This window comes from Scyliorhinus torazame, chromosome 24 (assembly GCF_047496885.1).
Source record: "Scyliorhinus torazame isolate Kashiwa2021f chromosome 24, sScyTor2.1, whole genome shotgun sequence".
Lineage (NCBI taxonomy): Eukaryota > Metazoa > Chordata > Chondrichthyes > Carcharhiniformes > Scyliorhinidae > Scyliorhinus > Scyliorhinus torazame.
This window is the reverse complement of record NC_092730.1, coordinates 46,392,229-46,409,011: the sequence shown is the minus strand read 5'-3', so window position 1 is coordinate 46,409,011 and position 16,783 is coordinate 46,392,229. Positions and strand designations below refer to the sequence as shown.

Below are 16,783 nucleotides of genomic sequence, written 5' to 3'. Positions count from 1 at the left end.
TAACCGGCCCATTTAGGCCTCTCGCATTCCACGTAATCAGCCGGATTGGGCGGGCTACCCACACCCAGCCGGATTGGGGGGCTTCACCGCCTCCCCCCCCCCCCCGCCGACTAGCCATCTCCTATTTTAGGCCAGTCCCATGCCCGCGCCTCCCGCACCCTCCAGTCCCCCAGACGGGGAACCCCCTCCCCGACCACCTCTTCCATTTTCAGTTCCCCCTCGGCCATTGCAGCAGCAACCCTATTGTCCCCTCCCCACCCCCCTAGATCCAAATCTAACTCTTTTGCTCCCCCTATAATACTTCCGTAAGTCAGCTGACTCCTGCTGACCCCGGCTTCCCCCGCCTTCCCGTTGACCCCCCGTGTGGAAATCCCTCCTCCTCCTTGCGCTCCTCCATCCCCCCCCCGCCTCCAGAGTGTGGGAAAAAGCCTGCGCTTTCCTAAGCCAGCCCCGCCCCCTGTGGCCTTATCCTAATTCCCCCATCCCCGAATCTCACCTCCCTCCAGCACTGGCGCCCACATTCCTCACTGTCCCCCCTTCAAACACTCTTCCCCTATCCCCATCCATCGTCCCACCCGTAAAACATTCTTTCCCCATATTTACAACCCTATATAGTCAACATCTCCCCCACTACCACAGCCCCTTAGTTCGAGTCCAATTTTTCCGTTTGGATAAAGGTCCAAGCCTCTACTGGCGTTTCAAAATAGTGGTGTTGGTCCTGGTACGTGACCCACAGTCGCGCTGGCTGCAGCATTCCGAATCTCACCCTTTTTTAAATACAGCACCGCCTTGGCCCGATTGAAGCCAGCTCTCCTCTTTGCCATCTCCGTGCTCCAGTCCTGGTAGACACGGATCACCGCATTCTCCCATCTACTGCTCTGCTCCTTCTTGGCCCATCTCAAGACACTCTCTCTGTCCGCGAAACAATGAAACCTCGCCACTATCGCCCTTGGCGGCTCACCAGCCTTGGGTCTCCTCGCCAGGACCCGGTGAGCCCCTTCTAGCTCCAGGGGGCTCGGAGAGGCCTCCGCACCCATCAGCGAATGGAGCATCGTGCTCACATGCGCCCCAGAATCAGCCCCCTCCACTCGTTCGGGGAGACCCAGAATCCGGAGATTCTTCCTCCACGACCTGTTCTCCAGGACTTCGAATCTCTCGGCCCACCGCTTGTGTAACGCCTCGTGTGCCTCCATTTTCACCGCCAGGCCCAAGATCTCATGCTCGTTCTCATTAGATTTTCCTTCCCCTCTCGGAGCTCTATCGCCTGGGCCTTCTGAGCCTCCTTCAGCCCCTCGATCGGCAACAGCATCGGCGCCAGCACCTCCTTTTTAAGCTCCTCCACATAGCGCCTGAGAAACTCCTGCTGGTCCGGCTCCCATGCTTCTCGATCTCCACCCTCCACCACCTTGTCTTCTCCCCCTCATTTCTGCCGCTGCTGCAAAGGCTCTTTTTTTGTCCCTCAACTTCCAGTCCCCTCCATACATGACCGAAGGGGGACCTTACTTCACCTTCCCACACGGGATGAGATCAAAAAAGTGCCGTTGGGGCTCCTCCGGAGAGCCCAAAAGTCTGTTCTAGCGGGAGCTGCCGAAATGTGCGGCTTAGCTCCGCATCGCCGCAACCGGACGTCTGTAATACTGTCCTTGACTAACAATGCCACCCCTCCCCCTCAGTTACCACCTTCCCAGAGCTTACTGAAATATCTAAACCCCGGCACGTGCAACAACCATTCCTGTCCCTGCTCTATCCATGTCTCCGAAATGGCCACAACATCGTAGTCCCAGGTACCAACCCATGCCGCAAGTTCATCCACCTTATTCCGGATGCTCCTGGCATTGAAGAAGACACACTTTAAACCACCTTCCTGCCTGCCGGTACACTCCTGCAACTTTGAAACCTTACTCATGAGTCTGAATCACAAAAGCTTTCTCCGAAGTCAGACCTGTAACCGCACATAGTAAACACTGACATTGTAATGGGAGCGGGAATGAATTCTGAAACCGCGCAGACCCATTGCACATAAATGGTCTGTTTAGGAAAGCCTGCCGGCTAAAAACTGCCATCCCCCGGTAAATACCAACAATCCAGGGGAAGCTCATTCCAGCCGGAAGCCTCTGGGAAATTCTCACAAACACGGCACGAAGCGGATCGAGAACAGGTCACCCTTTTTCAGATAAAGTGAGTGGCTCTGAAAAGAGCCTTTGGGTTATTAGATTAAAGAATGGTCGCTTCACTTCTTGCCGGCGCCAGCGCTGCTTTTCTTGGGCAGCAGCACGGCCTGGATATTAGGCAGCACCCCGCCCTGAGCGATGGTCACCCCTCCCAGCAGCTTGTTGAGCTCCTCGTCGTTGCGGACGGCCAGCTGCAGGTGCCTGGGGATGATGCGGGTCTTCTTGTTGTCCCGGGCCGCGTTGCCGGCCAGCTCGAGGATTTCAGCGGTCAGATACTCGAGCACAGCAGCCAGATAGACCGGGGCTCCGGCCCCCACACGCTGGGCATAGTTGCCCTTTCTCAGGTGCCTGTGAACACGGCCCACCGGGAACTGCAGTCCAGCCCGGGAGGAGCGAGACTTGGCCTTGGCCCGAGCTTTACCGCTGGTCTTTCCTCTTCCAGACATTGTCCCAATCTCACAAACACTTTCACACAGAATGAGGAAACCCGCCCACATTCACTTCTCTTATAGCTTCAGGAGGAGTGGCGGTGCACACATTGCTGATTGGTTATCTGAACAACATTGTGGAGCCTGGCACAAACTGACCAATCAGATGTCTGTTTGAAGCACCAATCAGGAGACTCCACGGTGCTGAGGGCGGAAAGTTTGGGCGCCAAATGTTCAGATTCCAACCGAATATTTATTTCAAAGCTTAAAAGAGCGCGAAAAGATAAGAGATAAAATTGAACAGGGACCGTAAAACATGTGAATAAATCATTGTGTTTTGAGTATAAGATTGTTGGATTTTCTCTCTTTCCCGAGTCCAGTTTCCCTTTATCGGTCAGTTTCTGATTTCTGGTTTTCTCTCTAACAGAACAAACCCAAAATAAATTAAAGCAAAATAATGCGGATGCTGCAAATGTGAATTAATGAGAAAATGCTGGAAAAACTCAGCATATCTGGGAGAATCTGTGGAGAGAAACGTTTAAGATCTGTAGAAGGGACGTTTAGATCCGAAACGTTAACTGTCTCCACAGGTTTAATCCGGCTGCTGTTTAAAACGCTCTCAGCCGTCGGCTGTGTCTAATTTAGAGCCATCTGCAAACTATAACATTTGTTCCCATTGTAGACTGCTCCCGCTTCCTCAGTGTTAAAAGTGGAGTGAACAGTTTGGAGCTAGTGTCAGTATTGAAATGGAGTTTTCCCACCACCGGGGTGCTCCAAATAAACTGATCGATTATTGAGGGTAACCCTGAACATAAATGCAAAGGGAGGTTTTGGATTTCTATTCTCTCCAAATCCAGCTACAGCGCCGAGTATGAACGAGTCAGAGGCCAAAGCGTCACCGAGCAGTCACTAAATGATTGGACTTTGTAAACAACGTAAAAATATCGACAGGACGGTAACTCGGCATTACACAGTTGTTGATGTAGTGAAACGCTATTAAAACAGGTTTGGCTATTCATAATAGAAATAAACCAGTAAATTAAAATATGATAGTTTGGCTGCTTTCCAGAAGTTGTGAGTGGCTCTTAAAAGAGCCGTTGGGTTTTGAGGAGTTTGAGAACAGTTTTACTTGGAGCTGGTGTACTTGGTCACCGCCTTTGTCCCTTCCGACACGGCGTGCTTGGCCAGTTCCCCGGGCAACAGCAGGCGCACGGCGGTCTGGATCTCCCGGGAGCTGATGGTGCTGCGCTTGTTGTAATGGGCCAGGCGGGAAGCCTCACCCGCGATGCGCTCGAAAATATCGTTGACGAAGGAGTTCATGATGCTCATGGCCTTGGAGGAGATGCCGGTGTCGGGGTGAACCTGCTTCATCACTTTGTAGATGTAGATGGAGTAACTCTCCTTCCTCGACCTTCGCCGCTTCTTGCCGCCCTTTACTGCCGGTTTCTTAATGACTTTCTTGGCTCCCTTCTTGGAAGCTGGTTTCGATGTTGGTTTCTTCTCGTCAGCCATCGTCAATTTCACCCAGAAATAAAGCAAACCCCTTCCGAGCGCTGATTAAATAGACAGAGCCTCACATCTATGCTAATGAGGAATGGGGAAAGGAATGATTGTGATTGGACATTGTGAGAATGAGGACAGCCAGTTATGTTCTGCTTATTCGACTGGAGATGTAAACAGACCAATCACATTTAGGAATTTCCACCAATCAGAAACCTTCTTACTACAAACAGGAAATACATGTCAGAAAGAATGTCTCCAGTCCCATTTTGTCAGTGTGTAAAGATTCACCGGGAAATGTCACCTAGTTGTCGGTGAGAGGGACCCTTCACCACAGAGAGAATGTGCGGGATTTACTCACTCTGTGATACAGTGTGTGTGTGGGATTTACTCACTCTCTGAAACAGTGTGTGAGTGTGGGATTTACTCTGATACAGTGTCTGAGTGTGAGTATTACTCTAGCTGAGGCCTAACCAATGTTTTATACAGTTCCTGCATAACCTGCCTTTTCTTAAACTCTGTGCCTCGGCTAATAGAGACAAGGATAGCATAGGCCCGGAGGTTTCAAGCTCAGGGTCGTGACCTGTGGGTCGATCTCGTGAAGGTTTCAGGAGGGTGGTAGTGATCCAGATCACGGAAGGAATGGCCAACGGTCACGACTAGTGTTTACAAATACCAACCATGATGGACGTTTGAGATTGTCGGCCAATCCGCGCATGCGTCTCTTATCAAGTAGTGCGCAGGCCTGGAGCCCAGCAAGTTGGAATGGCTCCTCCTGATGTCAGTGCGCTGTCCCGGGCCAGTTTTGTTCAGCAAATTCTGGAGTCCTCCCACCGGAGGCGGCGCCAGCGAGCAGGTCACACGCCCCGTACGCTGACATCACGTGTTCTGGGCCCGAGAGAGATTCCTCCATTTAGCAGCTGCCAGCAGTGCTGGAGTGAACTCCAGGGCCTCTGGTGAACAACCCATGAAGAAGCTGAAACCAGGAACAAAACAGCACAATGATGATTATTTGAGGGGTGGGTTTATAAATTGTGCCACTGCAATCAGGAGTCAAATTTCATGGGTGTTACATGCAGGGAATTACTGGCAAATGAAAGTTTAAAACCTCAAATTGTCAAAGACGTTTGAAGAATAAACATGGCGAGTTCCAGGACAAACCTCTGTAATTTTTGTCAACGGATGCAGTGAGATCTTAAATCATCAGCTGGAGTCATTATCAGAAATGTAACATTGAATAACAAAGCAAGTGAGATCGTGGGGACCGAGCAGGCTCACCTGTCACATTAAAGGCAAGTGAAAATGGTGGGTGTGTGCGAGAGAGAGTGGGTGTGTGCGAGAGAGAGTGGGTGTGTGCGAGAGAGAGAGTGGATGTGTGAGTGAGAGCGGGTGGATGTGTGTGTGTGTGTGGGGGGGGTGAGAGTGGGTGGATGTGTGTGAGAGTGGGTGGATGTGTGTGAGAGTGGGTGGATGTGTGTGAGAGTGGGTGGATGTGTGTGAGAGTGGGTGGATGTGTGTGAGAGTGGGTGGATGTGTGTGAGAGTGGGTGGATGTGTGTGAGAGTGGGTGGATGTGTGTGAGAGTGGGTGGATGTGTGTGAGAGTGGGTGGATGTGTGTGAGAGTGGGTGGATGTGTGTGAGAGTGGGTGGATGTGTGTGAGAGTGGGTGGATGTGTGTGAGAGTGGGTGGATGTGTGTGAGAGTGGGTGGATGTGTGTGAGAGTGGGTGGATGTGTGTGAGAGTGGGTGGATGTGTGTGAGAGTGGGTGGATGTGTGTGAGAGTGGGTGGATGTGTGTGAGAGTGGGTGGATGTGTGTGAGAGTGGGTGGATGTGTGTGAGAGTGGGTGGATGTGTGTGAGAGTGGGTGGATGTGTGTGAGAGTGGGTGGATGTGTGTGAGAGTGGGTGGATGTGTGTGAGAGTGGGTGGATGTGTGTGAGAGTGGGTGGATGTGTGTGAGAGTGGGTGGATGTGTGTGAGAGTGGGTGGATGTGTGTGAGAGTGGGTGGATGTGTGTGAGAGTGGGTGGATGTGTGTGAGAGTGGGTGGATGTGTGAGAGAGTGGGTGGATGTGTGAGAGAGTGGGTGGATGTGTGAGAGAGTGGGTGGATGTGTGTGAGAGTGGGTGGATGTGTGTGAGAGTGGGTGGATGTGTGAGAGAGTGGGTGGATGTGTGAGAGAGTGGGTGGATGTGTGTGAGAGTGGGTGGATGTGTGTGAGAGTGGGTGGATGTGTGTGAGAGTGGGTGGATGTGTGTGAGAGTGGGTGGATGTGTGTGAGAGTGGGTGGATGTGTGTGAGAGTGGGTGGATGTGTGAGAGAGTGGGTGGATGTGTGAGAGAGTGGGTGGATGTGTGTGAGAGTGGGTGGATGTGTGTGAGAGTGGGTGGATGTGTGTGAGAGTGGGTGGATGTGTGTGAGAGTGGGTGTGTGAGAGAGTGTGTGGGTGTGTGAGTGAGTGGGTGTGTGAGAGAGTGCGTGTGTGAGCGAGTGAGCCTCTGTATTTTACATTGTCACTCTTTGATATGTAACACATATTTTACTCTTGCTGCTGTCACTGGGGTGTGTGTGTCTGTGAGAGAGAGAGTGTGTTTTACCATCACGGTCTCTGTGATATATGATGCATATTTTACTGCTTACTGCTCAGTTACTGTTGTGTCAAAGAGTGTGTGAATATCAGAGTATGAGAATATGAGAGTGTGAGTGTGTGTGAGGAAGTGTGTGCGAGGGAATGTGTCACTATGTCTGCAAGAGTGTATGAGTGTGAGAAATAGTCTGCGTGAGTGTGTGTGTGTTTTACCTTCATTGTCTCTGTGATATTTCACACATATTTTACTGCTCAGTTACTGGTGTGCGAGTGTGTTTATCCTCACTATCTGGCTATCATATATAATATATTTTACTGCTTACTGCTCAGTTACTGAAGTGTGAGAGTGGCGAGAGTGTGTTTTACCCTCACTGTCCCTCTGCGATATATAACACATATTTAACTGCTTACTGCTCAGTGACTGGTGTGTCCATGTGTGAGGCAGTCTGAGAGAGAGGGACTAGGAGTGTGAGAGAGTGAGTGTGCAAGTGTGTGTGAGAGTTAGTGTTTGCCAGAGAAATAGTGAGTGTGTGTCACACTGTCTCTCATTGTCCCTCTGTGATATATAAAGCATATTTTACCACTCAGTTACTGATGTGTGTGTGTGTGTGTGAAGAGAGAGTGTATGAATGTCTGTGAGAGAGAATTTGTGAGAGAGAGTGAAATACGAGTTATATAGCACAGAGACAGTGAGGGTTAACACACACTCACACTCTCTCTCTCACACCAGTAACTGAGCAATAAGCAGTAGAATATTCAATATATATCACAGAGAGACAGTGGTTACTATCACAGAGGTTACTACACACACTCATTGGTCGATTGTCCCGAAAGACGTGCTGTTAGGTAATTTGGACATTCTGAATTCTCCCTCACTGTAACTAAACAGGCGCCAGAATGTGGCGACTGGGGGCTTTTCCAGGAACTTCATTGCAGTGTTAATGTAAGTCTACTTGTGACAATAAAGATTATTATAAGATAGAGTCATAGTCTATCTCCGACTCTATCTATGTGTGTGTATGTGTTAACCTCACTGTCTCTCTGTGATAGAAAATGAATATTTTACTGCTTACTGCTCAGGTACTGGTGAGTGAGAGTGTAAGTGAGAGAGTGTGAGTTTTACCCTCATTGTTTCTATGATGTATAACATATTTTACTGCTTCCTGCTCAGTTATTGTTGGGAGAGCACAGTACGAAGTCTTACAACACCAGGTTAAAGTCCAACAGGTTTGTTTCGATGTCACCAGCTTTCGGAGCGCTGCTCCTTCCTCAGGTGAATGAAGAGGTATGTTCCAGAAACACATATATAGACAAATTCAAAGATGCCAAACAATGCTAGGAATGCGACCATTAGCAGGTGATTAAATCTTTACAGATCCAGAGATGGGGTAACCCCAGGTTAAAGAGGTGTGAATTGTGTCAAGCCAGGACAGTTGGTAGGATTTCGCAGGCCAGATGGTGGGGGATGAATGTAATGCGACATGAATCCCAGGTCCCGGTTGAGGCCGTACTCATGTGTGCGGAACTTGGCTATAAGTTTCTGCTCGGCGATTCTGCATAGTCGCGGGTCCTGAAGGCCGCCTTGGAGAACGCTTACCCGGAGATCAGAGGCTGAATCCCCTTGACTGCTGAAGTGTTCCCCGACTGGAAGGGAACATTCCTGCCTGGTGATTGTTGCGCGATGTCCGTTCATTCGTTGTCGCAGCGTCTGCATGGTCTCGCCATTGTACCACGCTTCGGGACATCCTTTCCTGCAGCGTATGAGGTAGACAACGTTGGCCGAGTCGCACGAGTATGTACCGCGTACCTGGTGGGTGGTGTTCTCACGTGTAATGGTGGTATCCATGTCGATGATCTGGCACGTCTTGCAGAGATTGCCATGACAGGGTTCTGTGGTGTCCTGGTCACTGTTCTGAAGACTGGGTAGTTTGCTGCAAACAATGGTTTGTTTGAGGTTCATCCCCCACCATCTGGCCTGCGAAATCCTACCAACTGTCCTGGCTTGACACAATTCAGACCTCTTTAACCTGGGGTTACCCCATCTCTGGATCTGTAAAGATTTAATCACCTGCTAATGGTCGCATTCCTAGCATTGTTTGGCATCTTTGAATTTGTCGATATATGTGTTTCTGGAACATACCTCTTCATTCACCTGAGGAAGGAGCAGCGCTCCAAAAGCTAGTGACATCGAAACAAACCTGTTGGACTTTAACCTGGTGTTGTCAGACTTCGTACTGTGCTCATCCCAGTCCAACGCCGGCATCTCCACATCATTGTTGGGAGAGTGAGTGGTGTGTGTGTGTGAGAGAGAGTGAGTTTGGCTGTCAGTTTTACCCTCACTGTCTTTGATATACAACACATATTTTACTCAGGTGTGTGTGTGTGTTTTACCCTCACTATGTATCTGTAATATATAACACATATTTTACTCTTACAGGTGTGTGTGAGTTTTACCCTCCTATGTATCTGTGATATATAACACATATTTTACTCTTACAGGTGTGTGTGTGTTTTACCCTCACTATGTATCTGTGATATATAACACATATTTTACTCTTACAGGTGTGTGTGTGTTTTACCCTCACTATGTATCTGTGATATATAACACATATTTTACTCTTACAGGTGTGTGTGTGAGTTTTACCCTCACTATGTATCTGTGATTATAACACACATATTTTACTCTTACAGGTGTGTGTGAGTTTTACCCTCACTATGTATCTGTGATATATAACACATATTTTACTCTTACAGGTGTGTGTGTGTGTGTTTTACCCTCACTATGTTTCTGTGATATATAACACATATTTTACTCTTACAGGTGTGTGTGTTTTACCCTCACTATGTATCTGTGATTATATAACACATATTTTACTCTTACAGATGTGTGTGAGTTTTACCCTCACTATGTATCTGTGATTATATAAACACATATTTTACTCTTACAGGTGTGTGTGTGTGTTTTACCCTCGCTATGTATCTGTGATATATAACACATATTTTACTCTTACAGGTGTGTGTGTGTTTTACCCTCACTATGTATCTGTGATATATAACACATATTTTACTCTTACAGGTGTGTGTGTGTTTTACCCTCACTATGTATCTGTGATATAGAACACATATTTTACTCTTACAGGTGTGTGTGTGTTTTACCCTCACTATGTATCTGTGATATAGAACACATTTTTAACTGCTTACTGCTCAGTGACTGGTATGTGTGTGAGTGAGAGTGACTGAGTGTGTGTGAGAGAGAGTGTGTGTGAGAGGCAGTGACTGTGAGTGTGTGAGTGAGATAGTGAGTGTTAGTGTGTGTGTGAAAGCGAGGGAGTGTGAGTGAGAGTGTGTGAGTGAGGGAATGTGAGTGAGTGAAAGTATGTGAGTGAGATGGGGAGTGTTTGTGTGAGGGAGTGAGTGTGAGTGAGAGTGTGTGAGGGAGTGAGTGTGTGTGAGTGAGTGAGAGTCTGTGTGAGGGAGTGAGTGTCTGTATGTGTGCGGGATAGTGAGTGTTTGTGTATGTGCGTGAGAGAGCAACAGGGTGAAAAGTGGATGTGCTGCTGATGGGCAGCAGGGTGGCACAGTGGTTAGCACTGCTGCCTGACAGCGTCAGAGACCTGGGTTCGATTCCGACTTCGGGCGACTGTGTGGAGTTTGTACATTCTTCCGTGTCTGTTTGGGTTTCCTCCGGTTTCCTCCCACAGTCCAAAGATATGCAGGTTACGGGGTTTGGATATGCTAAACTGACCCTCGGTGGGGTTACAAGGAGAAGGTGGGAGATTGGTCTTAGCGTGGCGTGCTCATTCAGAGGGTCAATGCAGACATGATGGGTTGAATGGTCTCCTTCTGCACTGTAGGGTTTCTATGAGAGAGAGAGTGTTTGTGAGTGTGTGTGACTGTGTCTGAGAGAGTGTGCAAGAGACAGAGTGTGTGTGTGCCTGTTACCCTCACTGTTTCTCTCTGATATGTAACAAATATTTTACTGCTCAATATGCAGTAAAATGTGAGACAGTGTGTGAGAGACAGCGTGAGCGTGTGATTTACCCTCACTGTCTCTCTATGGTGTATAACACATTTTACAGCTTACTGCTCAGTTACTGCTGTCTGACTGAGTGAGAGAGTGTGAGTGAGAGAGTGCATGTTTTACCCTCACTGTATCTCTGTGGTATATATTGCATACTTTATTGCTTCCTGCTCAGTGACTGGTGTGTGTGTGTGAGAGAGAGAGAGAGTGTGAGTGAGTGAGTGAGTATTAACCTCACAGTCTCTCTGTGATATATAAATAATATTTTATTGATTATTACCATGTTCTGGATTTCTGAGTGTCTGTGGGAGACACAGTGCATGGGTGTGTGTGTGAGAGAGAGAGTGTATGAGAGAAAGAGTGTGAGTGAGTGTGTATAAACCTCACTGTTACTCTGTGCTCTATATAACATATTTTGCTGCTTAATGCTCAGTGATTGGTGTGTGTGTGTTTCACCCTCAGACTCTGCGCTATATAATGCTTATGTAGTGCTTACTGCTAAGTTACTTGTGAGTGAACATGTGCATAAGAAAACATGAGTGTGTGTTTTACCCTCACTGTCTCTCTGTGATAGAATGCACTGCCTGTGGAAGTAGTTGAGTCGGAAACATTAGGGACCTTCAAGCAGCTATTGGATAGGTACATGGATTACGGTAAAATGATATAGTGTAGATTTATTTGTTCTTAAGGGCAGCACGGTAGCATTGTGGATAGCACAATTACTTCACAGCTCCAGGGTCCCATGTTCGATTCTGGCTTGGGTCACTGTCTGTGTGGAGTCTGCACATCCTCCCCGTGTATGCGTGGGTTTCCTCCGGGTGCTCCGGTTTCCTCCCACAGTCCAAAGAACATAGAACATAGAAAATACAGCACAGAACAGGCCCTTCGGCCCACAATGTTGTGCCGAACCTTTGTCCTAGATTAATCATAGATTATCATTGAATTTACAGTGCAGAAGGAGGCCATTCGGCCCTTTGAGTCTGCACCGGCTCTTGGAAAGAGCACCATACCCAAACTCAACACCTCCACCCAACACCAAGGGCAATTTGGACATTAAGGGCAATTTATCATTGGCCAATTCACCTAACCCGCACATCTTTGGACTGTGGGAGGAAACCGGAGCACCCGGAGGAAACCCACGCAGACACGGGGAGGACGTGCAGACTCCGCACAGACAATGACCCAAGCCGGAATCGAACCTGGGACCATGGAGCTGTGAAGCAATTGTGCTATCCACAATGCTACCGTGCTGCCCTTAAGAACAAATAAATCTACACTATATCATTTTACCGTCATCCATGTACCTATCCAATAGCTGCTTGAAGGTCCCTAATGTTTCCGACTCAACTACTTCCACAGGCAGTGCATTCCATGCCCCCACTACTCTCTGGGTAAAGAACCTACCTCTGATATCCCTCATATATCTTCCACCTTTCACCTTAAATTTATGTCCCCTTGTAATGGTTTGTTCCACCCGGGGAAAAAGTCTCTGACTGTCTACTCTATCTATTCCCCTGATCATCTTATAAACCTCTATCAAGTCGCCCATCATCCTTCTCCGCTCTAATGAGAAAAGGCCTAGCACCCTCAACCTTTCCTCGTAAGACCTACTCTCCATTCCAGGCAACATCCTGGTAAATCTTCTTTGCACCTTTTCCAGAGCTTCCACATCCTTCCTAAAATGAGGCGACCAGAACTGTACACAGTACTCCAAATGTGGCCTTACCAAAGTTTTGTACAGCTGCATCATCACCTCACGGCTCTTAAATTCAATCCCTCTGTTAATGAACGCGAGCACACCATAGGCCTTCTTCACAGCTCTATCCACTTGAGTGGCAACTTTCAAAGATGTATGAACATAGACCCCAAGATCTCTCTGCTCCTCCACATTGCCAAGAACTCTACCGTTAACCCTATATTCCGCATTCATATTTGTCCTTCCAAAATGGACAACCTCATACTTTTCAGGGTTAAACTCCATCTGCCACTTCTCAGCCCAGCTCTGCATCCTATCTATGTCTCTTTGCAGCCGACAACAGCCCTCCTTACTATCCACAACTCCACCAATCTTCGTATCATCTGCAAATTTACTGACCCACCCTTCAACTCCCTCATCCAAGTCATTAATGAAAATCACAAACAGCAGAGGACCCAGAACTGATCCCTGCGGTACACCACTGGTAACTGGGATCCAGGCTGAATATTTGCCATCCACCACCACTCTCTGACTTCTATCGGTTAGCCAGTTCGTTATCCAACTGGCCAAATTTCCCACTATCCCATGCCTCCTTACTTTCTGCATAAGCCTACCATGGGGAACTTTATCAAATGCCTTACTAAAATCCATGTACACTACATCCACTGCTTTACCTTCATCCACATGCTTGGTCACCTCCTCAAAGAATTCAATCAGATTTGTAAGGCAAGACCTACCCCTCACAAATCCGTGCTGACTATCCCTAATCAAGCAGTGTCTTTCCAGATGCTCAGAAATCCTATCCTTCAGTACCCTTTCCATTACTTTGCCTACCACCGAAGTAAGACTAACTGGCCTGTAATTCCCAGGGTTATCCCTAGTTCCTTTTTTGAACAGGGGCACGACATTCGCCACTCTCCAATCCCCTGGTACCACCCCTGTTGACAGTGAGGACGAAAAGATCATTGCCAACGGCTCTCCAATTTCATCTCTTGCTTCCCATAGAATCCTTGGATATATCCCGTCAGGCCCGGGGGACTTGTCTATCCTCAAGTTTTTCAAAATGCCCAACACATCTTCCTTCCTGACAAGTATTTCCTCGAGCTTACCAATCTGTTTCACACTCCAACAATATCGCCCCTCTCATTTGTAAATACAGAAGAAAAATACTCATTCAAGACCTCTCCTATCTCTTCAGACTCAATACACAATCTCCCGCTACTGTCCTTGATCGGACCTACCCTCGCTCTAGTCATTCTCATATTTCTCACATTTCTCACATATGTGTAAAAGGCCTTGGGGTTTTCCTTGATCCTACATGCCAAAGATTGTTCATGCCCTCTCTTAGCTCTCCTAATCCCTTTCTTCAGTTCCCTCCTGGCTATCTTGTATCCCTCCAATGCCCTGTCTGAACCTTGTTTCCTCACATTGGCCACCAAAGATGTGCAGGTTAGGCGGATTGGCCATTATAAATTGCCCTTAGTGTCAAAAATTGCCCTTAGTGTTGGGTGGGGTTACTGGGTTATGGGGATAGGGTGAAGGTGTTGACCTTGGGGAGGGTGCTCTTTCCAAGAGCCAGTGCAGACTCGATGGGCCGAATGGCCTCCTTCTGCACTGTAAATTCTATGATAATGCATATTTTACTGCTTACTGTGAGAGGATGTGAGAGTGTGTTTTACCCTAACTGTCTGTGTATGATCTATGGCATATTTTACTGTTTTCTGCTCAGTTGTTGGTGTCTGAATGTGTGTGAGAGTGTGTGTTTTCCACTGTAGCTGTCTGTCTCTGTTTTGGGTCAAGTGTTAGCGAAAAATCAATTTGATTCTATAACTCTCTGCCTCAGTTCTGTGTGCTTGCATTTGTAGCTGTCTATCTCTGTTAGAGGATTCTGGGTTTAATCTCTATCTGTCCACCTCTCTGATGTGCGTGATTTTATTGTGTTTTCTGTTCTTGTCAATATCTGTTCTGTGAGTTAATGGGGAACTTTCTGTTCAATATTGATCTTCCATTATTACTTTTAGTGATAATATTGATATAACAAATGATCTGTATCCACGTCTCATGAAAATGACACTGTACCGTTATATCGGAGATCGTTAGAGATAAACCAGGGACTGGTTTAGCACAGTGGGCTAAACAACTGGCTTTTAATGCATAAGAAGGCCAGAAGCGCGGGTTCAATCCCGTAACTGCCACCCTGAACAGGTGCCAGAATGTGGCGACTAGGGGCTTTTCACAGTAACTTTATTGAAGCTTACTTGTGACAAGAAGCGATTATTATTATGTATTTTGCACTAAGAAAGTTGCAAGAAAAGTGCAAATCGATTACATCCACATTGATTGCTGAATCTATACCTAATTATTACTTTACAGATGAAAAGCTGTTATCACAAGTTGATCCAACGTTCCATGATATGGAGGGAGGACGAATTGTGGAAAATTATCCCACCTGCCCTCTCGTGTATCACTGTTGGATTGGACATGTTTATCTGGGACTTGAGGTGAATGTGAGTGTGTCTGCTTCTGTTCTCTGCGACGGTGGAGATGATGTTGTGTCTGTGTCTCAGCAATGTTGGATTAATATTGTACTTACTGTCAGTTAGAAGGAGACGGCAGCACATACATTTTGCTGAGGAATCATCATCTTGTTCTTGGAACTCATCTCTTCATCTGTTGAACTAGGGGGAAGAAAGCATATCTCTTGTAAATCAGGGTCAGATGAGGCCAATGATAGATCAATCTATTCTTTCAACTGATAATCACAGAATTTATAGGGCAAAAGGAGGCCATTCGGTCCATCGAGCCCATCTTTGTAAAGAGCGTTCCACGCCTCCACCCTTACCCAGTAACCCCACCTAACCATGTGAAATGGAATGAAAATCGCTTATTGTCACAAGTCGGCTTCAAATGAAGTTACTGTGAAAAGCCCCTAGCCGCCACATTCCAGCGCCTGTTCGGGGAGGCTGGTACGGGAAGTGAACCGTGCTGCTGGCCTGCACTTGGTCTGCTTTAAAAGCCAGCGATTTAGCCCAGTGTGCTAAACCAGCCCATGTGCGCTGTTGGACAGTGTTGGGCACTAAGTGCAATTTATCATGGCCATTCCACCTAACCCGCACATCTGACTGTGGGAGGAAACTGGAGCTCCCGGAGGAAACCCACGCAGATACGGGGAGAACGTGCAGACTCCGCACAGACAGTGACCAAGCCGGGATTCGAACCTGGGACCCTAGAGCTGTTAAGCAACCGTGCTGCCCCCAATCAGTAAAAGAAAGAAAATACTCTCCAAATCCTAACCCAGAATCAGACAATAAGCCAGGCCCAGAAAGAGCTCTCCCTCCACGCCCCCCACCCACTCCAAGTCCCGGAACAAGATCGTGCTCCGCTGCGCCTCTTGCAAACTGCCCCCGATTTTCCCTGAACTCCCCCCCCCCCCCCCAAGTCAGTAATGATCTCTGAGCCTCTTTGCTCACACTCCCAGATGGAGGTGCTGCTGCAATGAGAACGCTGTTTCCTCGCTGACCTGGGCGCTGACATTGACATTTCCCTCAGTTTCAACAAACCGTTTCCACTCACTGACCAAATGGAGAGTGTGTGGGGGAGGGGCTGCGCAGGCGCTCCCAATCTCAGAATGACGACCAGCAGGGGCGGGGTTACACCGGGCATGCGCACATCCCTGCCGCAATTCAGCATTGAGAATCAAGGGGAACATTCCCCATTTCATAGTCATCACATGTGGAGCAAAACCTCCTATAGAGCCCGTGTTGGGGGACTGTGTGTGTGGCTGCAAGTGGCCCTGTGCCCTAGGGCTCAACCAATCACCTTTGTAACTGTGTGTTTGTCCCAATGAGAGATTCAATTTGCAGTCATTGCCTGCAGCTTGTTTGTTATTGCACTGTCACTCTCAATGTTTTATTGTGGTCACAGTTACAACAAAGACAATTTACAAGGCTCCAGGCCTCATTACACTTCAAATTGACGATCAAACAGTCACTAAACACAAACAGCTGCAAGGCACAGGCCCTAAGCATAGTTCGAAGTAACAATCGAACAGCCACATCACACAAACAGTCGCGAGGCACAAGGCCTCGATACCATACGACCATTCCAAAAAGAAAAGGAACAAAAAAACCACAAGACACAAGTACATTTCGAGGTAACAACCTCGAAACACATAAGACAAGCAGTCGCGAGGCACAAGGCCCCGATACAATACGGCCGCTTCCGAACAAATATGACCCACAAAGCTTCAGTACATCTTAACAGTGACATATCAAAACCAATCACCAGGCACCATTCCTTAATTCACCTTTAAAAGATTAACAGGGTAAAATCAATCACCGAACCCAATGTGACACATTTCAACCATGATATAACAAGAAA

At 47.7% G+C, this 16,783-nt stretch overlaps 2 protein-coding genes across 3 annotated transcripts in view; both read right to left on the bottom strand.

Annotated features, from left to right (window-relative positions):
* LOC140400041 (histone H2B-like) overlaps positions 1-16,783 on the bottom strand; it is a 156,771-nt gene that overhangs the window by 22,828 nt on the left and 117,160 nt on the right. The window contains exons 1-2 of one of the 2 annotated variants that reach the window (XR_011938000.1): positions 14,997-15,158; positions 5,018-5,075 (exon numbers count right to left, since the gene is read on the bottom strand). The exons of the other annotated variant lie outside the window; for it this stretch is intronic. The gene's annotated coding sequence lies outside the window, so the exon portion shown is untranslated. Of the gene's footprint in view, positions 1-5,017; positions 5,076-14,996; positions 15,159-16,783 lie in introns of those variants that run through there. 2 annotated transcript variants of the gene reach the window in all.
* On the bottom strand, positions 3,421-4,519 carry LOC140400042 (histone H2B-like). The gene has a single exon (XM_072489527.1). It carries the CDS (start codon positions 4,109-4,111, stop codon positions 3,725-3,727), a length of 387 nt encoding a protein of 128 aa, XP_072345628.1. The 5' UTR covers positions 4,112-4,519; the 3' UTR covers positions 3,421-3,724.